Genomic DNA, 19,681 nt, shown 5'->3' with positions numbered 1-19,681 from the left:
GCATTGCGTATGAAGTTTTTCCATCAATTCTTTTGGCGGGAAAACACCAAGCTGATAATTTTGCCAAACCACTGCTTTCAACGTTTACTTTCAACCCCTTTCACGTTGAGACATGTTTATCTTATCTTGTGTGCGACTAGGTGAGTGTGTCAACATCTTGATAGATTTCGTAAATAATACTCTACACGATCTAATTACTTGATTTAGGACATTCCTGTCTTGCAGCGCAATTGGATTTGCGAAGGCGGGCTTCTATGGGATTTACGAATTACGCATGAAAATAGAGCATTTTATTAAATATCTCTTTCAAAGACCCAATTAACATTCATCCCATATTTCATTGATGAACAGAACACATGCTTAAGACTTAGTCGTCAACACGCTTCATGAATCAAGCTATATCTCATGTGAATTTTACGACTCACGAATGCAGATGTTTCGTTTGATATGGAATAAGACTTGAAAAAATTCATCTAACCGTCGCCTTAGGGTGTCCTCAAATGCTTCTCATAATCTGCACCATTTCTGGAACATAAAATTATAAAATCGGCAAAGATGCAATAAATATTGGCTCCCATTGTGCGAAACAGCTGTTTCTTTTATCCCAGTTTTTATCATATTCATTGAAATCCAAAGGAACGGCTGAGATAAGCTTGACAAGTTGTTTTAAGAATCAAGACAAATTGTCAATATACGCTATTGTTAAATTCGTAAGATTTTCAGAAGATTACTTCTGGCATTTCAGAAACGTCTGTGCGTCACATTATTGTTTGCTATTTCCATCAAGTGAATCCACTAGGCATCCGTTAAGGAATCCACGACAAATCGTACAGGAAGAAAATATAATTTGTGGTTAGTATTTCAACTTTATATTCATGTCTCGTAGATAGTGAAAATTTGATGTGAATATTTTCATGTCGACGTCAGATTGAATGCTACTAAATCGCTCAGGAAACTTCAATTTTATAATGTTCTTATAATTAAGAAATTTTAATGTAGAATAAAGTAGCGAACTTAACCGAAAAGGGGCACAGCAGGTAAATCTACAAGGCGTGCATGTAGGAAGACTTTGCGTATCTACAAAATATTTGCATTTTAAAACTGATACAAGAAAAACGAATTTTGCGCCGTTTTCAAAAGTGCAAAACAAGTTTTCATTTAAATTATTTCACGAATGCAAAGATTTAGTTTGTTAAATGCAAAAAATATACGCGTAGGCCTGTCTTAAAAGTGACGGGGCTGTTCTGTGTAGGCTCTTCTTACTTAAGATCCACACGTGACCCGAAGCAGTCTTGAGTGTCTTCGAAAAGACTACGATCCTATGTGCGTGCCAGCCATGGGTGGGATTGACCCGTTTAGGACTGGAATAAACATGATAAAAAAAAGCCAGAAAAATGATTAAACTCTGATTGCCCTCAAGACGACAAGCTTAAGTCATCAGGAAAATATTTTGGGCCCTTAAATCCGATAATACTTGATGCTACCAATCCTACTATGCTATCGTATTTAGATCGACAGCTCAATTCGTGCATGCGGTGCGGTATAAGGCGGTTAAATGCGACCTCAAATCTAGCACGAGGCAGCGAACTTTCTGTTGTTCGCGACATTGTCAGGTTAAAGTTTGAGTTTTTCCCGTCGAAAGAAATCAAGCTTGCGCTTGAGTGGCCCCGATCAATTTCCGGTGCGTCTGGCACGGTGATAATGAAAGACAATTAAAATATCTTGAATGAATTGGATGGCGCTGCGATAACAATCAGGCGCGGAGAATAGTGGAAAATAGCAATAACGTTGTGTGAGAGCTTTATATAAAGCACATTACCGCATGTGTCGAAGTATTGATATCTCGCATTCGCTTTGACTCAACAGTGGTCGTGAATTTTAGAAGCGGTGTGCGACTGTGTGCGTGGATCTCGTACGTAATTCATGTAAGTGCAACGTGTATTTTTACAATTAGTGATGCCGATAGTTTACTTAATGTGGTATTTTTACTTTCGTGTCAACACGAGCAAGCCTGTGCAACCGTGCATTGTACCAAATGCATTATTCTCTCACTCTGTTAATATCCTAATCCATAAACGAACATGCATTCAGCCACACGCGTGAATTTTTGTTCACAAATACATGTAGAATTCAGCGCATTTTAGTAATTCTCTGTTTATGCTCGACCATTCGAAAGGCAAACGTACATGTAATATGCAATTCATAGGCCGACCATGCCGTATACGAAAATACTATATCAATGTTGTATCACTTCTATCGAGTAATTTTCAAGTGTTTCTTCTCTGCTATTCTCAGTATCAGAGGTATATCTTGCATCACGAATGCGATATATTCTTAATATTTTCTACACCAGAAATAGTTTATTAACTATATTCAATACAATATCTTGGCTCAATAATTATATTCAAACTGCAATCTTGTAGTTTTCTAAAAGGAGTCTTTGAACGGCGATCATGCCATGGTACTTGAATTTTCACCAGCAAGATTTCTTATTTCAATATGCCTCGCGGTTTGGCTTGAGTGGTCGAGAATTTTTGGTATTGATTATTTGATTGCAAAACGTGGGAGGTGCATGCATGAAGCCCTTATGACCTTGAGTTAACATTTACCTGCACGATGAGATTTTAGACTCAGAACTGTAAAAATACGCTTCTTAAAAGACATAATGCAGGAAATTGTCTTACTGTATCGATAATTTTCTTGCTAAACATGCCCTGGAGACAGGAATGCAGATATGAACAAAAGTAATATACATGAACGTGGTCTATACTGCTCGTTTATGTGCATGTTTCCTGGTGTTTTGAATGCGCCCACGTCCGTCACAAAAAAACACATCTCCCTGCGTCCAAACATATTCGGCGTGTTGAAATGATAAAATTCTGTACGTGGGTAGAAAGGTAGACATTGATATTAAATCGTGACGTTGAATTACTATAGAACCAGCATGATCATATCCTGCGAGGATTTGGCAATATATGTGACGCTATTGTCGCTACTCGCTACAACTTCATGCATCAAGGCTAGAGCTAATAACGACCAAATTTAAGGCTAAGATCGACCTAAATACGAATTTTTATCCTATTCTGTTAAGGCCTGATTCGACTCGAGAGTTCAGCATTTGTTTGCGCTTGTAAAGTCTTGTCCGTATTAATCAAATCGTTTACACTAATTGCTCAACAATGATTCCAGTACATGTGTGTGCTACATCATATATCACAACAAAGCTCATTTGTCTATATGATGCTGTTCATATGTATAGACGAACCAAACCAGCTGATGACACGAAATTATCCTTTGCCAGATCTGAATATTCCTCACGGAATGTTTGTCCCTGCATTTAAAGTCATTTAGACTGATAACTTAAATCCACGATCTACTATGAGGAGGGAGGGGGGGAGAGGGAGTTATCCTGGCTCGTATAAGCAGCTTGCTTGCATTTGTTGGCCACGTTTTTGGAAAGATAATTTTTTTGAAGCATAGAATCACGGACACTCCCTTTTAATCGCAACGTGATCGGGCTTAGATCCAACCGACCTGATTGGGATCACTATTCACTAGCTTTGCCCTTTCCTGCAGATGTAAGTAGATCTCTGATCTTCAGAAGACGTGATTGACGAAATCAATTCTACGTGCTGTCTGTCATTAAGGGTTAAGACTTCGGATATTTTGGGATATTTTGTACGCGTAGTACAAATTTCAATGAACAATTTTTTGAATTAAGATATCGACAGAAAGGTTTTGCTATACGTTGATTGAATTAAACGTTTGGATAAAGCTATGCCATAGCGTGTTCCAGCAGCCTGGGTTTTTGCTACGTGCGCGCAGAATCGCGGTATTTTTGATGATTTTTCTAATCGGTATTTGTTATTTGTTTCCCTGCCTCTGTGTACGAGGGAACGAAATATTAGACGCATTGTCATCTATTGTCGAGAAGGTTAGGCGAGATTTATAGCTATCTTTATGACCCATTTGCAGTGTCATTAGTTCGAAATTAAAATATATTATACATATAATAGCTAAAGTAATTTTGTTTGAAACTCAATTACTTGCACGACAACAGGCTGATGTTAGCCCACACAAACACAAGAGAACATCGTATAGAAATAATATTTGTCAATGTATGCGATACATCACATCGAAAATTCAAAACTCGTGATATTCCAATGTTTAAGTCTTGGATTTATTTAATCTTTTACTCCAAAAAATACTTCATTTTTTCTAGAATTTAGGAATTATGTGAAATTCCATTTTTTTGAAACATGTTTGTGGGTAGAAAATAAGATTTTTTGAACAAATGCATCCCACGCCTTTGGCATTTTTTTCTCATAATGGAAATGTTCGAATGGATTATATTACCGAAGAGTTTTCTCTCTTATTTCCTCTCGATTTAAGGCAGACTATTTGAAAGGATTGGGCTATTAGATAATATAGGGCTATCAGCTAGGATTTCAGAATTAATCATTTTTCTTTCGATGCCGTATACGAATTTGTATATCAGGAAATTGATTTTGATATATCTATATATATACATCTCATCTTTGAACTTAAGAGTTAATTGACTCGCTGTCTTTACAACGTAAGGCTCTCTCAGCAGGTATCCACTGACAATCAACGATATTCAACCTCAACTCCATTGAATGAATAATGCATTATGATACTCCTCGTTTCTGACAATGTGATTCATCTGACAACAAAGCTATATATTTGAATTTTTACCAACTGATGGTTTCCCCTTTCAAGGGAATGTATACGAGGCTAAAATTCATAAGATCTTTTTAGACTGCACGTTTGTATGTGAGAATTGTTTTGCTCTACATATATACGTAAAGATTTTCCGAATATCGATGTAGATTTTTCTGCAGTGCAATGACTAATGCTGGCTTGTATATTCCATCGTATTTAGATCAATAAAGACCATAAACTCTTCTCATACGAAACGATAAGACATTAAAGAAGCAAATTTTGGATATTTCTTTATCTCACCACGGTACCTGCCGTTCACATATACATATGCTAAAGAGGTTTTTCGAGGAAATTTTTACTATAATTTTGTAGTTTCTTTAGACAGAGCTACGCGCGTTGCAAACGTCAGCATGACGACATAGTGCGCTACGAAAATTCGTCATTAACATCTGCCATTGCCATTGATCGAACTTGGCACGACAAATAGAATATGTTTATACATTAACGAACCTTTATTATGTATTCTATATTTAACTATGCCAAGCTAATAATGTGCATTTAGCATGTGGTTTCTGTCCATTCACAGGACTGGATATAAAGTACCATATTGTTAATTGTCCCATCATTAATGTTAACGCGTGTGTGTTGTATGCTCTATAGAGAGTTAATATCATATCATCAAGTTGTTGTGAACAAAATCTCGCCATGACTGCTGTTGTACACTTGGATAGCTCGATAACGTTGACCACGGCCTTGAAGAGGCCTATATCTTCGCCGAAGCTAGCAGTGAGTTCCGAAGCGACACATCTCAGGCGAGAGGAGAGAAATTTCAACTCAGTTTATCCAGTGCCACATTGCGTGCTCCTGACAAAGTTGGAGACGACGAACTCTCCAGGATTACTGACGGAGTCGGCGCTCGTGAGCGAAGAAACGATTGCGTTGATGATAAAGGAGCTGGGACTCGAAAATTTACAGGAATTACCAGAACTGCACCTCGAGTTTTCAGATTGGCCCGTCGGGTTATCCATGGAGAGGCGGTGATATGTGGAGTCGGGTGTTTGTCGTCGGCGGTCTGGTGCATGTGTGGGTGTGGGACAGCCTCGCCCCCCGTGGGTTTTGGTGGAATGATGAATCAAATTGACTAATTATAGCTTGTGAAATATTGGGTTTTTCGATAACTGCACGTGCAGCAAGATTTATAAACATAAGGTCTATAAGATGTTCAACATGCCGTTTACGAGTGCTGGCGTGGCCGAGTTAATGGCTGTCTCAAGTAATAATGTATGGCATTGATTGATTGATAGAACCTTCATTCAGAAAAAGCCTCTTGACCGCTGTGTGGTCGCAATATCTACAGACACAATGGACACGCTCTTAAATATCTTTCAGTTAACAAAAAACATAACATATAGTGGGTCATCATAACCTATATAGTGAGTGGGTCGATGCTTTTATACGCTAAATTTGCTGACCGATTTTCTCCAATACCGGCCGCACAAGCCGCATTCTTTTATTGAATTATGTATGAAAATCTTTTCTCGATTTACAGCTGTTTCTCCAGAATGCTCCTAGGCACGATCTATCAACGTGATATTTAGATAAAGCACTGTGAATAGATTGTGTTTTTTTTATCAGTGGCATTCAACCAAGCCCCAAAATCGGTGGAACAAATTGTAGCGTGTGGACTCGTCCTTCAACCAGTAAATAATGTAAATATGTTCAATTCTTAGGGAGACCACGAGTAATGACATAAAAGGCGTGCTCTCTGCCAAGTACCATAACCGCGTGCGTTCTAAGAGGTTGTGATGACTGTACGTTTATATTTCCAGTTGTTATGATAATATAAAGTTTCCTCTCTGGAAATTGAGAATCTCCTAAGTATTGAAAATTACACGCATACTTGGTGATTAAAAAAATTCGTTTGTTGTAATATTGGAATGAAAAAAAAATAAAAGCTTTCTGGCGCCATCGATCAAAGCGTTCACATGGGAATTTTTTCTTTAAAGTCAAGTGTTAAAATACATATTTCGTATATCATCTAATCAAAAGAGTTCAGTTAAAATAAAATATCTATCTTTCCTATATATTTCGTAATAGGCATCTTGTGTAGGTTTTTGCATGTTCATACGAGAAAATTGAATCCACATGTCGAATTAAAACAGAATACTTGTAGTGTCGAATTAAACGGTATATTTTTACACCGATGTGAATGATTGGTCAAAGACATTCCAAATTTTCAAACCCGTAACTACTCTTAATGTATAACCCCGAATGTCAGATCAGAAGCTTTACCCATAAAGTCAGTGACTTCAAATTTGTGACATATTTGCCAATTTCCTTGGTCAAAGAAACACGTATTGTGAGATGAGTCGAATTATCACATCCGATACAGCGCCCTCATGTGGGGATTTCAATTTCAAACTTATCGCAAGCATGAGAAGGTTTTAATTTCTTCAAGCTGATAGGATTGACTGCGGCGTTAGTTAATGGATGAATTTGCGACTGCAAATTAAAAAAAATTTCTTTGTAACAGCTGGTTAAGCGAAGCACCAGTAGTAGGCCGTATTCTCTGGCACGAAAAGTCGCTTAGAAAACGATTTTCGTTGCCCCCCTTCGGGCACTACTTGAAAACAAGATAGAAAATTAGGATAAATTATAGAAAGTCTAAATTCACTTGTTTTCACCTTCACAAACCTGCAGTTTTCGAGCATTTCATCTTTGAAAAATCAGTGAATTTGCATGTTTTGCAATACACCGACGCCATTTTGATTCAGGAAATGTCTCGGATACTTGGTGTAATATACGACATATATAGCAGATTCAGCAGTTTTATACCAGTATTTAAATGAAGTTACCAGCATTTTTGCTGTGCAAGCAGGTTTCAACAAGGAAGCTTTGAGTGGAGTTTTACAAGGTTTTTCGCAAATTTTCATAGTTTTTCAAAACTAAATTAGTCAGAGAAGACTTAGACAACAATTAATCGGAAAAACATCCACCAATTTTGCTTACACGCATCAAAATCATCCACGAGTGTTTTGTTTCTAGTCAAGTTATATAAAATAATTACTACACAATTCCTTTCCAGCATAACCTTTGTTTTATATTAACTACTTTTATAATACACACGCTTTCTCAAGAAAACTATTTACAACATCTCAGTTTTTTGACAAAGTTAATTACCAACGCCTTTATCTTATTATCATCAATCCACTAAAAACGAATTTTTAGTGCGAAGACCCAGACATCTTTACGAAGTTGAAAAAGAACAAATTTCAAACATTTTCCTTATGAAAACGTGTGAGGACTTGTGAAAACTGCCAAGTTGGCCCAATTCCAAACTTGCTGAAGTATTGGAAAATGAATCTGGAAATCCAGAAGTCAATGTTTGTGCATTTAACAACAATGCACTGATTGTAGATGCTATGGCAGTTATTCAGTCGGTGAAAGGAAAATGGAAAACATTTGGCGATGATGCTCTTTTAAAAACCTCAACACGCTAGCACGAAAGTATAATTCCAAACGATTAGATTGTTGCAAACAGGTATCCTTAGTTGAGCATAAAGAATGCAGAGAGACAACGAAGAGCTGAAAAGTGAAAAAGGAGTCCAGAAAGGTCAAATCTTCAGAAAAGATCAGAGTGTTCCAAAACAGTGGAAAAAGTGTTTAAGATCCGGTGGAAACAAGGAATCTTTCATATCTATGTAAACACTGGAGGTCATGTAACTCCTCCCGGTGGTTTTCCATTTCAACTATGTACGTAACTGCTAAAGAAATATGCTATGTTTTATATCCCGGTGATTCCCCGAACGATATTGTTACAAGTAATGAGGTGTCTTCGCTTCATAGCACCACGAAGAAGCAGACACTCGTTTAATTCTACATGCCAACCACGCAGCAGCAACGTACGATAAAGTTATCATCAAAAGCCCTGATACAGATGTTCTTATACCTGCGATTGGCATGCAACAACAGATCCAGAAAGAGATTTTCTTTTTGACTGGCACGGGAGATAGACGTCGTTACGTATTTGTAGCAATTATCTCGAAATTCTTGGGCGTGGCTGTTGCTCTTTGTTTACCAGGCTTTCATGCTTTTACCGGTAATGGCATTAGCAGTCAAGCAGCATCATGGTATCAGTGTTTAATGCAGAAGTCGATCTTCCATCACTGGTTGGCAATGGCTGGACGCTTGACGATAAAGAACTGGAGATAACTTGGATGACACGCCCACCCGCTCCGCGATCTTTAATTGAGTGTGTTGAGTGCAAGCGAAAGATTCTAGATGCTCGACCATGCGTTGTTCCTGCAAAAAGGCTGACTTAATTAAAGTGCACCGACCTATGTTCGTGTGGTGATTGCCAGAATGCAGTAGTTGAAGATGGTAACGACGATGATAGCAGTTATGGCTCAATCTGATGACGATGATGAACTTGAAGGATCAGGATCTAATCTGGATTTCGAAGATGACGTCGATGATGAGTTGTGGTATTAGCTGTCCGATTAAAAGGGTTGAGTTCAACATTTTATTTGTGTTTTAAAATTATAAGGCGCTCGTAATTCTCCCACACTGGTATTAAAACGTATGGCTGATATCAACCTTGGTATGCGTGTTCAATATTTTAACATGTACAGTAGTTGTACGTTGCAAATCACGTTTAAATTGATGTTGGCGTTGGTAATTAACTTTGTCAAAAAACTGAGATGTTGTAAATAGTTTTGTTGAGAAAACGTGTGTATTATAAAAGTTGTTAATATAAAACAAAGGGTATGCTGGAAAAGAATTGTGTAGTAATTATTTTATATAAATTGACTAGAAACAAAACGCTCGTGGGATTATTTTGATGCGCGTAAATAAAGTTGTTCTTATTTATTTGTAAATTCCAAGAGCTGAATGCTATAAAAAATCGTAAATTGGCGGATGTTTTTCCGATTAATTGTTGTCTAAGTCTTCTCTGACTAATTTAGTTTTGAAAAACTATGAAAATTTGCGGCAAACCTCGTAAAACTCCACTCAAAGCTTCCTTGTTGAAACCAGCTTGTGCAGCAAAAATGCGGAAAACTTCATGTAAATACCGGTATAAAACTGCTAAATCTGCTATATATGTCGTATATTACACCAAGTATCCTAGACATTTCCCGAATCAAAATGGCGTCGGTGTATTGCAAAACATGCAAATTCACTGATTTTTCGAAGATGAAATGCTCGAAAACTGCAGGTTTGTGAAGGTGAAAACAAGTGAATTTAGACTTTCTATAATTTATCCTAATTTTCTATCGTGTTTTCACGTAGTGCCCGAAGGGGGGCAACGAAACTGAACGATAATCGGCCACAGAATACGGCCTATAGGTCAGAACTCGCGAGAAAATACGGCAAGAATTCAGAATGTCCAAAGTTTTGCAGCGACACCAACCGAAGAACTATACTTTGGAAAGGCCAGCAATATTTATTCGACAACCAGGTTTTATATCGAAGTTTTTCTTTTTTACATAATTATCAATCTACCGATACTCTTTGTCTCATTCAAAGTTTTTAATGAGAAGACTTTACGCAATCTTTTAATCATCAGTATGCCAGGTCCGCGCGATACAGATGCATGCTAGTTCCTATCGTCAAGTTGAATTGCTTAGACAAAAAAACCTAAACACTTGTTCAGGTGGTGACAGCCTGCCCCTGCGTGAATGCACCTGCAGGGGGCTCGAGGTGAAACACGGATGGAGGAAATGAGGAGAAAGGGATCTTGAAGCGCGGAAACAGAGACAATACGCGGACTTGTACGAAACTGGTATCTCTGACCGACAAACTGGAGCGAAACTGAAACTTTTAAGATTTGTCTGGAATTTGAAAAAGGGTAGCCTTTGTTGGAATAGTAATATATAAATATGAAATATTCGACCTCATATACAGCATTGCAAAGAATCGTAGCTCATTCAAAAGAGGTTTTCTTCTTACAGCAGAGGTCTCAAAATGCGGACTAGGAATCTATTACGATAAAGTCTAGAGATAAATCTTTTAGGTGGAAATACGACGAAATCTTTCGAGTTTAAATTAAAATTCTTTACGGCAATTCCTGTCAGTTTCTTTAAAAATATACTCGATCGCGACAGAAGTGTAGGGGCTGGTTGTATCAAGTCTGTTTAGCTTAAATGGTGGTTAAGTTCAAAATAGAAAGTAAGTCTATCGTCTTATTCAACAAGCGAACTAAATGTCTTTAACCTTAATACAACGATACTGTTTACAACTACATATCCAGTGCATAATATTCAAGTTTACTCATTCAAGGGAGATGTAAGAGTGTTATTTAATTTTGACTTAACCACCGTTTAAGCTAAACGGGCTTGATGCAACCGGCCTCAGAGGGGGTGATATCTGTAATTACATGCATACACATTCCAAGGATTCTCTTCGAAGAATCTCGATCAACACATTAATTGGAATTTCGAATGTTAACTTTCTTTGGTTTATCTATAATTATAAAATATCGTAAGTTTGAATCGCATTTCCTCCCAATTATCCCAGAATAGTCAGTTGTTACAATCTGAGTGGTTTACGCAGGATAGCCGCCCCAATAAAAATCAAAATTGATATTTTCCTGAGGAAAATTATTAACCTAAAAATCGTCGCATTTAAAAAAAAAGTTCCATTGAGAAGTCCATTTCATTGACGAACTTGACGAAGTTCAAGTTCAAGTATCCTATCATCAAGGTTTGTGCTTTCAACGTTGTTCTAAATGTATAAGAGGCTAGAGTTATAAAGTGCATTGCTTTTAAAGTTTTTGAGAGGAACCCTCATTAGTTCTTGCATTCCTGAGAGACGGTTGCCAGGACAACAATAAAAGTTACAGACACTGCAATGAGGAAGACAACGAACATAATACGATCCGCAATCATTGCCGCCAATCTCCAGTAATCAGCCGAGCCATCACGTGTCTGCACCTGTCCCGGGGGGGCTTCTCCCCTCGAGATATTCGACCTCCTCTTGCTACCCATGTGACTGTGCTGGGCGATTGTGATCACGTCGATGTCATTGGCTGGAAATGATGAGGTTGTGCCATGCGCACTCGTGGCAAGCGACGCTTTTTCCAAAACATTTTGGTGGGTGCTCTGGATAACGGTAGATTTTCGTCGTGGGAGATTCACCTTTATTCCGAGCAGTTTCTTCGCCCAATCAGCGATCAGCCAGCGGACCCATGGGGACATCTTGTACCAATGGGGATCGGTGTAGTACAAATTGAGCGTGTAACACACAGCAATCAGACCCAAGGTTTCTTCAACCATACACGCGAAATAGAATATGCCAAGCAATGGAATGGAGTCGGAATTGGGAGGAACTTTGTCGGCGACGATAAACATGAAAACGGTCATCGCCAAAATGATGGTTATTGATAATGAAACTCGTTCACCTAAGAGCAGAGAGTTGCATGACACAGATGCAATATTGAAGTGCAATATTTACACTGGCAATGTTTGATGTTTAATAGATGGCACTTACCTGATTCAGGGGGAAGACAGAATGACAGAACCGTTAGAATTGTGATACAAATGCAGGGTAATATTAAATTGAACACATAGGACAGCGGTTTTCTCTCGATTCTTAAGGTGTAAGTGAGATCAACATAGGGCTCTTCGCAACACGCGTAAAACAGGACGTTCTTTTTGACTGGAAATTCCATCACACACCACTCAGCACTTGCCTTGAAGGACCCTAGGACGCAGACAAACTAGTTGAAAATTGATGCAATCCGTTAATCGTACCGTCATGGAAGTCATTACGATGTGATAGGATCCCAAATTCGATGATTTTGAGTGTAAGTTAGATTTTAGAATACAGAAGTTTGAGTCTGACGCCTGTATTCAAAAGTTCACTCAAAAGTCATTGAGTGTAACATAGAAATTGTGTGATACTGATCAATGAGATAGTCCTTTCTTAATCAATGGTAAGATTTAAGGGTAAAACATTGAAAATCAAGCTCGTATTCGAGTAGAGATACCGCAAAGGAATCGCTTTGAAGCGATTGAGATCTCCCACTCAATGAGTGCGAGTGAGCATTTAGAATACAGGCGTGGTATTTCCAGAAATTTCTTTGTGAACGTACCCAAATCTGCAGTAGGTGCTTCTGGAGTGATGTCAAGTCTGGTGCCATCGTAAGTCCAAGATCCTAACTTCACGACGCAGGCTTGCTGATCGAAGGGAAAGTTTCTTACGTCGATTTTGCAATGACTTTCAAAGTTTATGGGCGAATACCATTGATTATGACCAGAGGAGTTTACGATGATTCTTGTGGTGCCTACATCTAGATGACCACCACTTCTTGAGCTGGAAACACTGTAAGAAAGACACAGCTTTAAACAAATGAAAAACATCGTGGAGTATAATTCTTAAAGTTCAAGATAGAAGTGGTTTAGGCACAAGAAAAAGTTTGTCTGAAAGTGATAATGAAATAGTTAGACGCAGGGAACGAAAGATGAAGGAAAACCATACTATGGATGAGATTTCAGAATCCACAGTCTCGAATTTGACCTTTTAAAATATACACATGAAAAAGTACATGGAAAATGTGTGCTTTAAATATGTTGAGATTTTGAGAGCATATATGATAAAAACATCTGTTTCAATTTATTGAAAGTTTATTCTTGTTGAAGGACAAATTCCAATTAAATATGATTTTACTCAGTATTTGTCATTCGGTTATTAAAACATTCAAAATAACTCCCTTGTTGACTGTGATCACTGGCTGTGATTCCCGCTCACCTGTCGTACAACACGACGTCTGGTTTCCATACGCGAGAAGGCAGAATATTAATATAAGTTATGTTCATAAACTCCGCAGGATTCCAGGATAAACTCGGGTTGTTCCAAGACTTTAAAGATATTTTAAGAATATTCGGTTAGGAATTTTTCTTGAGAAAAAGAGATTATGCTATAACATATAACTTTTTGATTGATAAAAATATTTAGTAACTTAACTTTTTCAAAGTCATATTGAGTATACCATACCTGTCTCACAAACATACTTGTGGTCAGAATCTGTTGTTTCTCGTTCTGTCATTTAAAATGGATACTTTGTGTTAAATGCATATTGTTAGTGTTCCTCTCGGAAAAAAAATGTGACCAAAGATATTTTAGGTCTTATAGATTTATTATTGATTGTATTATTACAGTATGTCGTCGTGGTGAGTCGTGGTGAGTCACAGCTGATATTGCGCCGAATAACGACAGCATTTTTCGTTTTCCGGCAGACTCGACCATGGTCGAATACGCCGTTTTCTGGCATACGAACATTTACATATATTACAAATTCTTCTTCAACTTCATAACTGAAATTTACATAACTGAATTAACGTTCGTCTAACGCCTTTGCCCGTGAACTATCGTCGCCTGATCCTTACTTATGTTTTATGTTCTTACCACATCAACGATTTGATTCAATGTTAAGCCAAACTTGACCTTCACTGGACCGTCCGTCATCGGCAAAACATCAGGATGCGTTGCCTTTTGCAATAGCATATTAATAAGCCGTTCCTCTTCCTCGTATAGTGCTTTGCTAAACACTGCGAACAGAGAAGGAAAGCCATCCAGAATGACTATGAGTTCAGGGGTGAGCCAAAGAGGCATATATTGTCAGTCTATACTTCGTGACCAGCCGTATAAATATAAGGCGAAAACTGTACGTAATGTATACCTGAGTGAATCGTTTTTTTAGCTGTCAATAAACACTAAACAACTCGTCGTTTAAAACAGCTCTACGCTTAAATCAAGAAACATTTTCTGTTGTTTTATTTGCACAGGCATCTATATAGTCTTTGAGACAAGTATAAGTTTGACTGTAAACAGACACAAACGGACGAAACAGATATATCTATATGACTATATCCTCATTGCCAATTGAATAAAATAATATACTAACCTTGTTGAAGGACAACCAGCATAATGAATAGGAGATACACTGACATTGTTCTTTAAATTCCAGCAAGCTGACTTCGCTTTGTATTTGAGAACTATAGTAATGTTTTCGCTATGTCTTGCACCTGGAAACTACAGTCGGTGAATGATGGGTGATGAAAGTTGACAAACAGAGAGCTTCCCTTTTTCATTTCCGTTGCCTTGAGGCGTCATTCTATTGTGTTTTTCATCAAAAGTCCACCAAAAGCGTATTTCGAAGCACATATAATAGTTTCTTTATTACTAGTACATCCATTATACCTGTTCATGATGGTTTTATAATTGTGGATTAATTGTCTACTCTTTCATACAAGATCGTTTTTCGTTCAACAAGCTTGGGCAAGAACCTTTCAGCACGGATTATACTGGATTTAATCGTTTGCGTAAAAGGAAATGGTTTAGTTCACTTGGAAAGCACCCTTCGTGTTTGTTTTGAGACACTTCATAATTTTGAACCAGCTTTATCCAACTATATGCCTTGCGCCAATTATATAATAATATCAAAGATTGTGTACCGTTCGTCATGTAAACGAACGCTATACTTCTTCAAATGTCGTGTACTGCCCGAGTATTTAACGCAATTTTGTTTTGCCATACTTCTAAATAAACAAGGGCAGTCTTGAAATCAGGTAGGGGCCATCGCTTACGATTTTTATGAGCATACCTTAACCCATGTGCAAGTGTTGCTGTGACGTGACGCCCTTTTAGCAAAAACGAGTTGTTGTTGTCGTTCAATTTTTGTTCCTTGTAGATTAGGCGAGAGTTACTTTCCTAATTGGTTTTACAACAGTGTATTAAACAGTAACAGCAAATTCACATAAATATGTATTTCATATATCCACAGCACGGGTGTAAGACATTTTATTTCATTTATAAGTTATGTAGAAACACTGTCATTTCACAAATCAAATACAAATATCTGGGTGGAAAGAAATAGGTCTACCTCATAGTTGGTAACACGGGCTAGCTTTAGTTGTACCATTGTTGTACGAACATGGTGGATAAATTAAAATTATATTTCAGTAATTTCACTCCTAGACATTCTACGAATCAGTAAACTTCAGTGTTTTGCAGTAGATACTTAGTTGTAATAAAAGTCAATATGTATCTGCAAACAATATCGATTAAGTCATTAAATCGGGCTTCGTATTCTTTGCAGGGCGTATATCCTCTGCCATAATTGATTTCCCTATGCAATCTATCGTAGTTTCAATTTCATCGCTTTGGCATTTTTTTAAGGTTACTGAAGAGTTTTTATAGAGCTTCTTTCGAAATATTTCTATGTATGCTGTATGCATATTTTGTAGTCATCTCTACAACTCTGAACTACTGAACACTCGCTGTTTGATCATCCAACATACCCAGGAGCTTGATAGAATATAGACACCATAGTGGATATCATTATTATGGTGAATAACCATATCGCGATGCGATCAATCACATTTGCCACAATCAACCATTCTTCCTTAACCAGCTCCTGCTTCGCCCTGTCCTGGATGCTGCTAGAGATATATTCCACGTTTCCTAGAAGCTTCTTTTCGATCGAATCTGCTGTCTTTACGCGCTCTCGCGAGAAATTCGGCGTTTCCAACTCCATCGCAACGGTCTGAGCATCACTCGAATGCAATACACTGTTCCCATTATTCATATCTTCAGATCCATCAATCCGCTTCACTGATCCGTTGGACAACAAACGTTTCAGGAGACCATCGCCTCTGCCTTTTTCTGTTTTAACCTTGCTCAGTTTCCCCTCCTCTTTCTCCGCCATTTTCAGTTCCTTCGACTTTTTGACGCCAAAGAAGTTTGCGAACTTTTTCACCAAGATTTTTCTCATCCATCGCGGAGGCTCGTTTGTGTGGGAGTGGTAGCATCTGATGACGTAACACGTTATCACTAGAGCCAGGGCCATTTCCAGCATCACGGCCATGTAGAATTTGGCGACCAGCGGTACCACGTCGGAAGTTGCCGGAATTTGCTCGGTAATGACCAGCATAAACACCATCATGGATAGAAGAAGGGTGATTGTCAGAGAAATTCTTTCACCTGAAGGGGAATTTGAAATATTTAATTCATGACTTTCTACTTGGACTAACTCTCATCTATTCTACACCAATTAATTAATTTCAAAGGCCTGGTGTTTGGCGTAGATGGAGATTTGGAGTAGGTTATCGTGAAGAATAGCATGGTAGAATTAGCCAGGCGAATGAGTTGAGAAGTATTATTAGCGGCAGAGTTTACGAGCAATAAAAACAAAACCTACCTGATTCTGGTGGAAGAGTGAAGACAAAGATGATTAAACAGGATATGATTACCAACGGTAGGATAAGATTGGTCAAATAGAACAAAGATCTTCTGTGGATTATGAAATAGAAGGTTATATCCGGGTATGGTTCTGGACAGCAGTAATACTTCTGAACATTTTTCCGCACGGGCGCCGCTACTAGTTTCCATTCTCCCGACTCGATATATTTTGAAAGATCTGCGGTGTCGCTTTCCTTCTTCACGTCAACGCGATTTCCATCGTATGTCCACGATCCAAACTTCATCGTGCAGTTTTGGGTGTCGAACGGAAAGTACTGCACGTTGATTTTGCATTTGCTGCGCAGCATTACAGGCGCTAGCCACATGTTTATGCCGGTGTGAAAGAGCTGGACACGAGTCGAAAGACGGTCCAGGTTACCACGAAAGTCAATGGACTCATCCGCGCTAGAGGTGAGAGACTGGGGTTAATAATCCACATCGAGAGCATTAGTACTCAGTTGTGCAGTTGTGCTCAGTTTCAAACAGTCGGGATCATCAACAAACTTATGTAAGTTTAGACTTGTTGGTTCACTACTTTGCCCAAAATTTAGTAGTCCAAACTATGGGAAACCTTACTTGTTGTACAGTACCATATCTGGCAACCAAACACGTGAACTCTTCACATTGATACTGGTAATGTTCCCATATTCTGATGCATTCCACTTCAGATAAGGATTGTACCATTGCTGAAGATTGAAATACAGATGCTTTTAAAACCCAGTTTGCGCTGAAAACTGTTTTAGTCCAGTGCCACTCAAATGCCGTTTGAGTACATCAGGACAAACAAAAATCTTGGAAACCTAAAGTTCTTAGAAACGAAATAAAGTCCTCACTCTATACAGAAGCAATGCAAGTCCTTATTTTCTTTTCATTAAACGGAAGTACGAAATATTACTCAACCCATGGTCATTAATGTTTTGGAATATGATTCTCTACATAAAGACTGTGTGTACCTGTCGTGTCCAAACGCTAGTCGTCATTATTTGGTTTCTTCCATCCTAAAAATGAAAATGTCGATCAATATTTATATCACGAGATACTGAAGGATCGAGTATAGATGCTTTGGGAATGTATTTAATAAGTGGAGAAACAAATTCGAAGTTTGTTTGATTCATGCAATGACGTCGTAGACGAAAAATAGAAATTGTAGGCTAAGAAACACGTCAATAAAATATTTATAAATAATTGTGACGCACTTACAACATCGATAATTTGACTCAAAGTCAAGCCTATTTTCACCATAACTTTATCGCTATCATTAGCGACGGGTCTCATGTCTTTCTTGTAACCGTCCAACGATAGATAACTCAAAAGACGTTTTTCATGATAACTTCCCTCTGAAACTAAAATATATTATATATACCATGAGCAGTGAGCTCACGCCATTTCTCTTCCATAGACTTGCTAATCTAACCGACAGTGCGATGGTCAGGTTACCTTAGCTGCAATTAGTCTGTTGCAACTATATATTTCCTTTCTTAAACTTGGCTTCTGACACAATAAGAGTCTAGGTTTTTTTCTATAACTAATACCAGATCCTCAGATCTCTTATCTGTAAAATGCACAGCATTTACAGTATTGCAATGCTTAGAACTCCAAACACGCAAACAGAATGAAACTGTAGCACCGGATACATGCAGGGCAATCCAATTACAGAACCTTTCTTCTGACGCTGGGGATTATAAATGTACCGGTATATTGTATTTTTAGGAGGTTATAGAGCCAGGGTGCTATCGAGAGGTTTCTATTACTTGTTTGAACTTACATCGCTGTGAAACGAAAGGCTTTGTGGCTGTTTATGAAAATAATGACATGAAGCAAACTTGTAAATAACTCAATGCAGCCACTATATGCAGGGAGTTCTGAACTAATAAATCTATACTCAACTACTTTTAAATTCGCTTTAAACTAGAAAGTAACCGTAAGTAACCGCGTGCACCGCTTTGTGCCTTGTTGTAAAAAGTTTAAACGCTAATATTTTAAAGTAGATGCATTCATTCGATCGTGCAGAATCATGACATTCCAAGCAAAACATAGCTTCCATCCGTTTGTGGAAACAGGGTTTTTATTTTAATATCGTGCGTCATCAAACCAACTGATAATGAACTATCCTCAGTTGCAACATTGCTAGCCGATTCAAGTTTCACTGGCGACCTTGGCTATATGTTGTTCTTTTTAATTTTTCTATCTGCACTACACAAGTCTTGTATCAAAATGTTACAATGTCCAACTATCAAACTTACCAAGTACGCTTGTCAAGGCTGAAAGAATTTGAACAGCGAGAAATAGCGAAGCCATTGTGCAAAATCGTTGCAAGTAGGTATAGTTCTTAACCTGGTTGCTTTCTCATCCAAGGTTGTGTAACCTTTTTTGTCAGTGCGTCAAATCTATTCTATATATAAAGTCTATCACCGACGCAATATCACAATATCTGAGAGATATATCCATGGCCAGAAATCTGATACAGCATGGCCGCCGCGCACGCGCATCGTATCAAATTCGAGTGATAGAAAATCTGGCTGACATAAAATCCTACTAGTAAATAGTATTAGATTTGTGCACGCATGAACTATTTCTACCAATTTTACGAAATGCATCAGGAAAATTAAAGTCCCACAAATCTTAAGCTACAGTCTATTTTATATTCTTTCAAAAAAAATCAAAATATTATTAAACATGACTAGTGCAACATTGTTCCATTTTCACGTTTGCATTAGACTATAAAACGAGAAAACCCCCCATACTAGCTTCTTCATAC

At 38.0% G+C, this 19,681-nt stretch overlaps 2 protein-coding genes and 1 long non-coding RNA gene across 4 annotated transcripts; 1 reads left to right on the top strand and 2 right to left on the bottom strand.

The window, feature by feature from the left end:
* The first annotated feature begins 895 nt into the window (after positions 1-895).
* Positions 896-6,675, top strand: LOC114522448. The gene is made up of 2 exons (XR_003686904.1): positions 896-1,925; positions 5,344-6,675. It is a non-coding gene; the product is annotated as an uncharacterized LOC114522448 (long non-coding RNA).
* A 4,322-nt stretch (positions 6,676-10,997) lies between these two features.
* LOC114522675 (acetylcholine receptor subunit alpha-type acr-16-like) lies at positions 10,998-14,904 on the bottom strand. 2 transcript variants are annotated; one of them, XM_028543410.1, is made up of 7 exons: positions 14,588-14,904; positions 14,089-14,231; positions 13,678-13,722; positions 13,432-13,541; positions 12,776-13,005; positions 12,172-12,384; positions 10,998-12,082 (listed from the first exon to the last, which is right to left on the bottom strand). In XM_028543410.1, the coding sequence occupies exons 1-7, from the start codon at positions 14,631-14,633 to the stop codon at positions 11,472-11,474; spliced, it is 1,398 nt and encodes a 465-aa protein (XP_028399211.1). In that variant the 5' UTR covers positions 14,634-14,904; the 3' UTR covers positions 10,998-11,471. The 2 variants fall into 2 exon arrangements, with proteins under 2 accessions (XP_028399211.1, XP_028399210.1); XM_028543409.1 differs by lacking the exon at positions 14,588-14,904 and having other exon boundaries at positions 14,089-14,570.
* Positions 14,905-15,472: 568 nt separating this feature from the next.
* Positions 15,473-19,329, bottom strand: LOC114522550 (neuronal acetylcholine receptor subunit alpha-2-like). Its single transcript, XM_028543265.1, has 6 exons — positions 19,167-19,329; positions 18,124-18,266; positions 17,877-17,921; positions 17,500-17,609; positions 16,883-17,328; positions 15,473-16,665 (listed from the first exon to the last, which is right to left on the bottom strand). Exons 1-6 carry the CDS (start codon positions 19,219-19,221, stop codon positions 15,971-15,973), a joined length of 1,494 nt encoding a protein of 497 aa, XP_028399066.1. The 5' UTR covers positions 19,222-19,329; the 3' UTR covers positions 15,473-15,970.
* Positions 19,330-19,681: the final 352 nt, after the last annotated feature.

The sequence above is a fragment of the Dendronephthya gigantea genome, unplaced genomic scaffold (genome assembly GCF_004324835.1).
Source record: "Dendronephthya gigantea isolate DGI-Jeju-01 unplaced genomic scaffold, DenGig_1.0 000023F, whole genome shotgun sequence".
NCBI classification, from domain to species: Eukaryota; Metazoa; Cnidaria; class Anthozoa; order Malacalcyonacea; family Nephtheidae; genus Dendronephthya; species Dendronephthya gigantea.
Note: the sequence above shows the minus strand (reverse complement) of the source record. Positions and strands in the feature narration are given on the sequence as shown.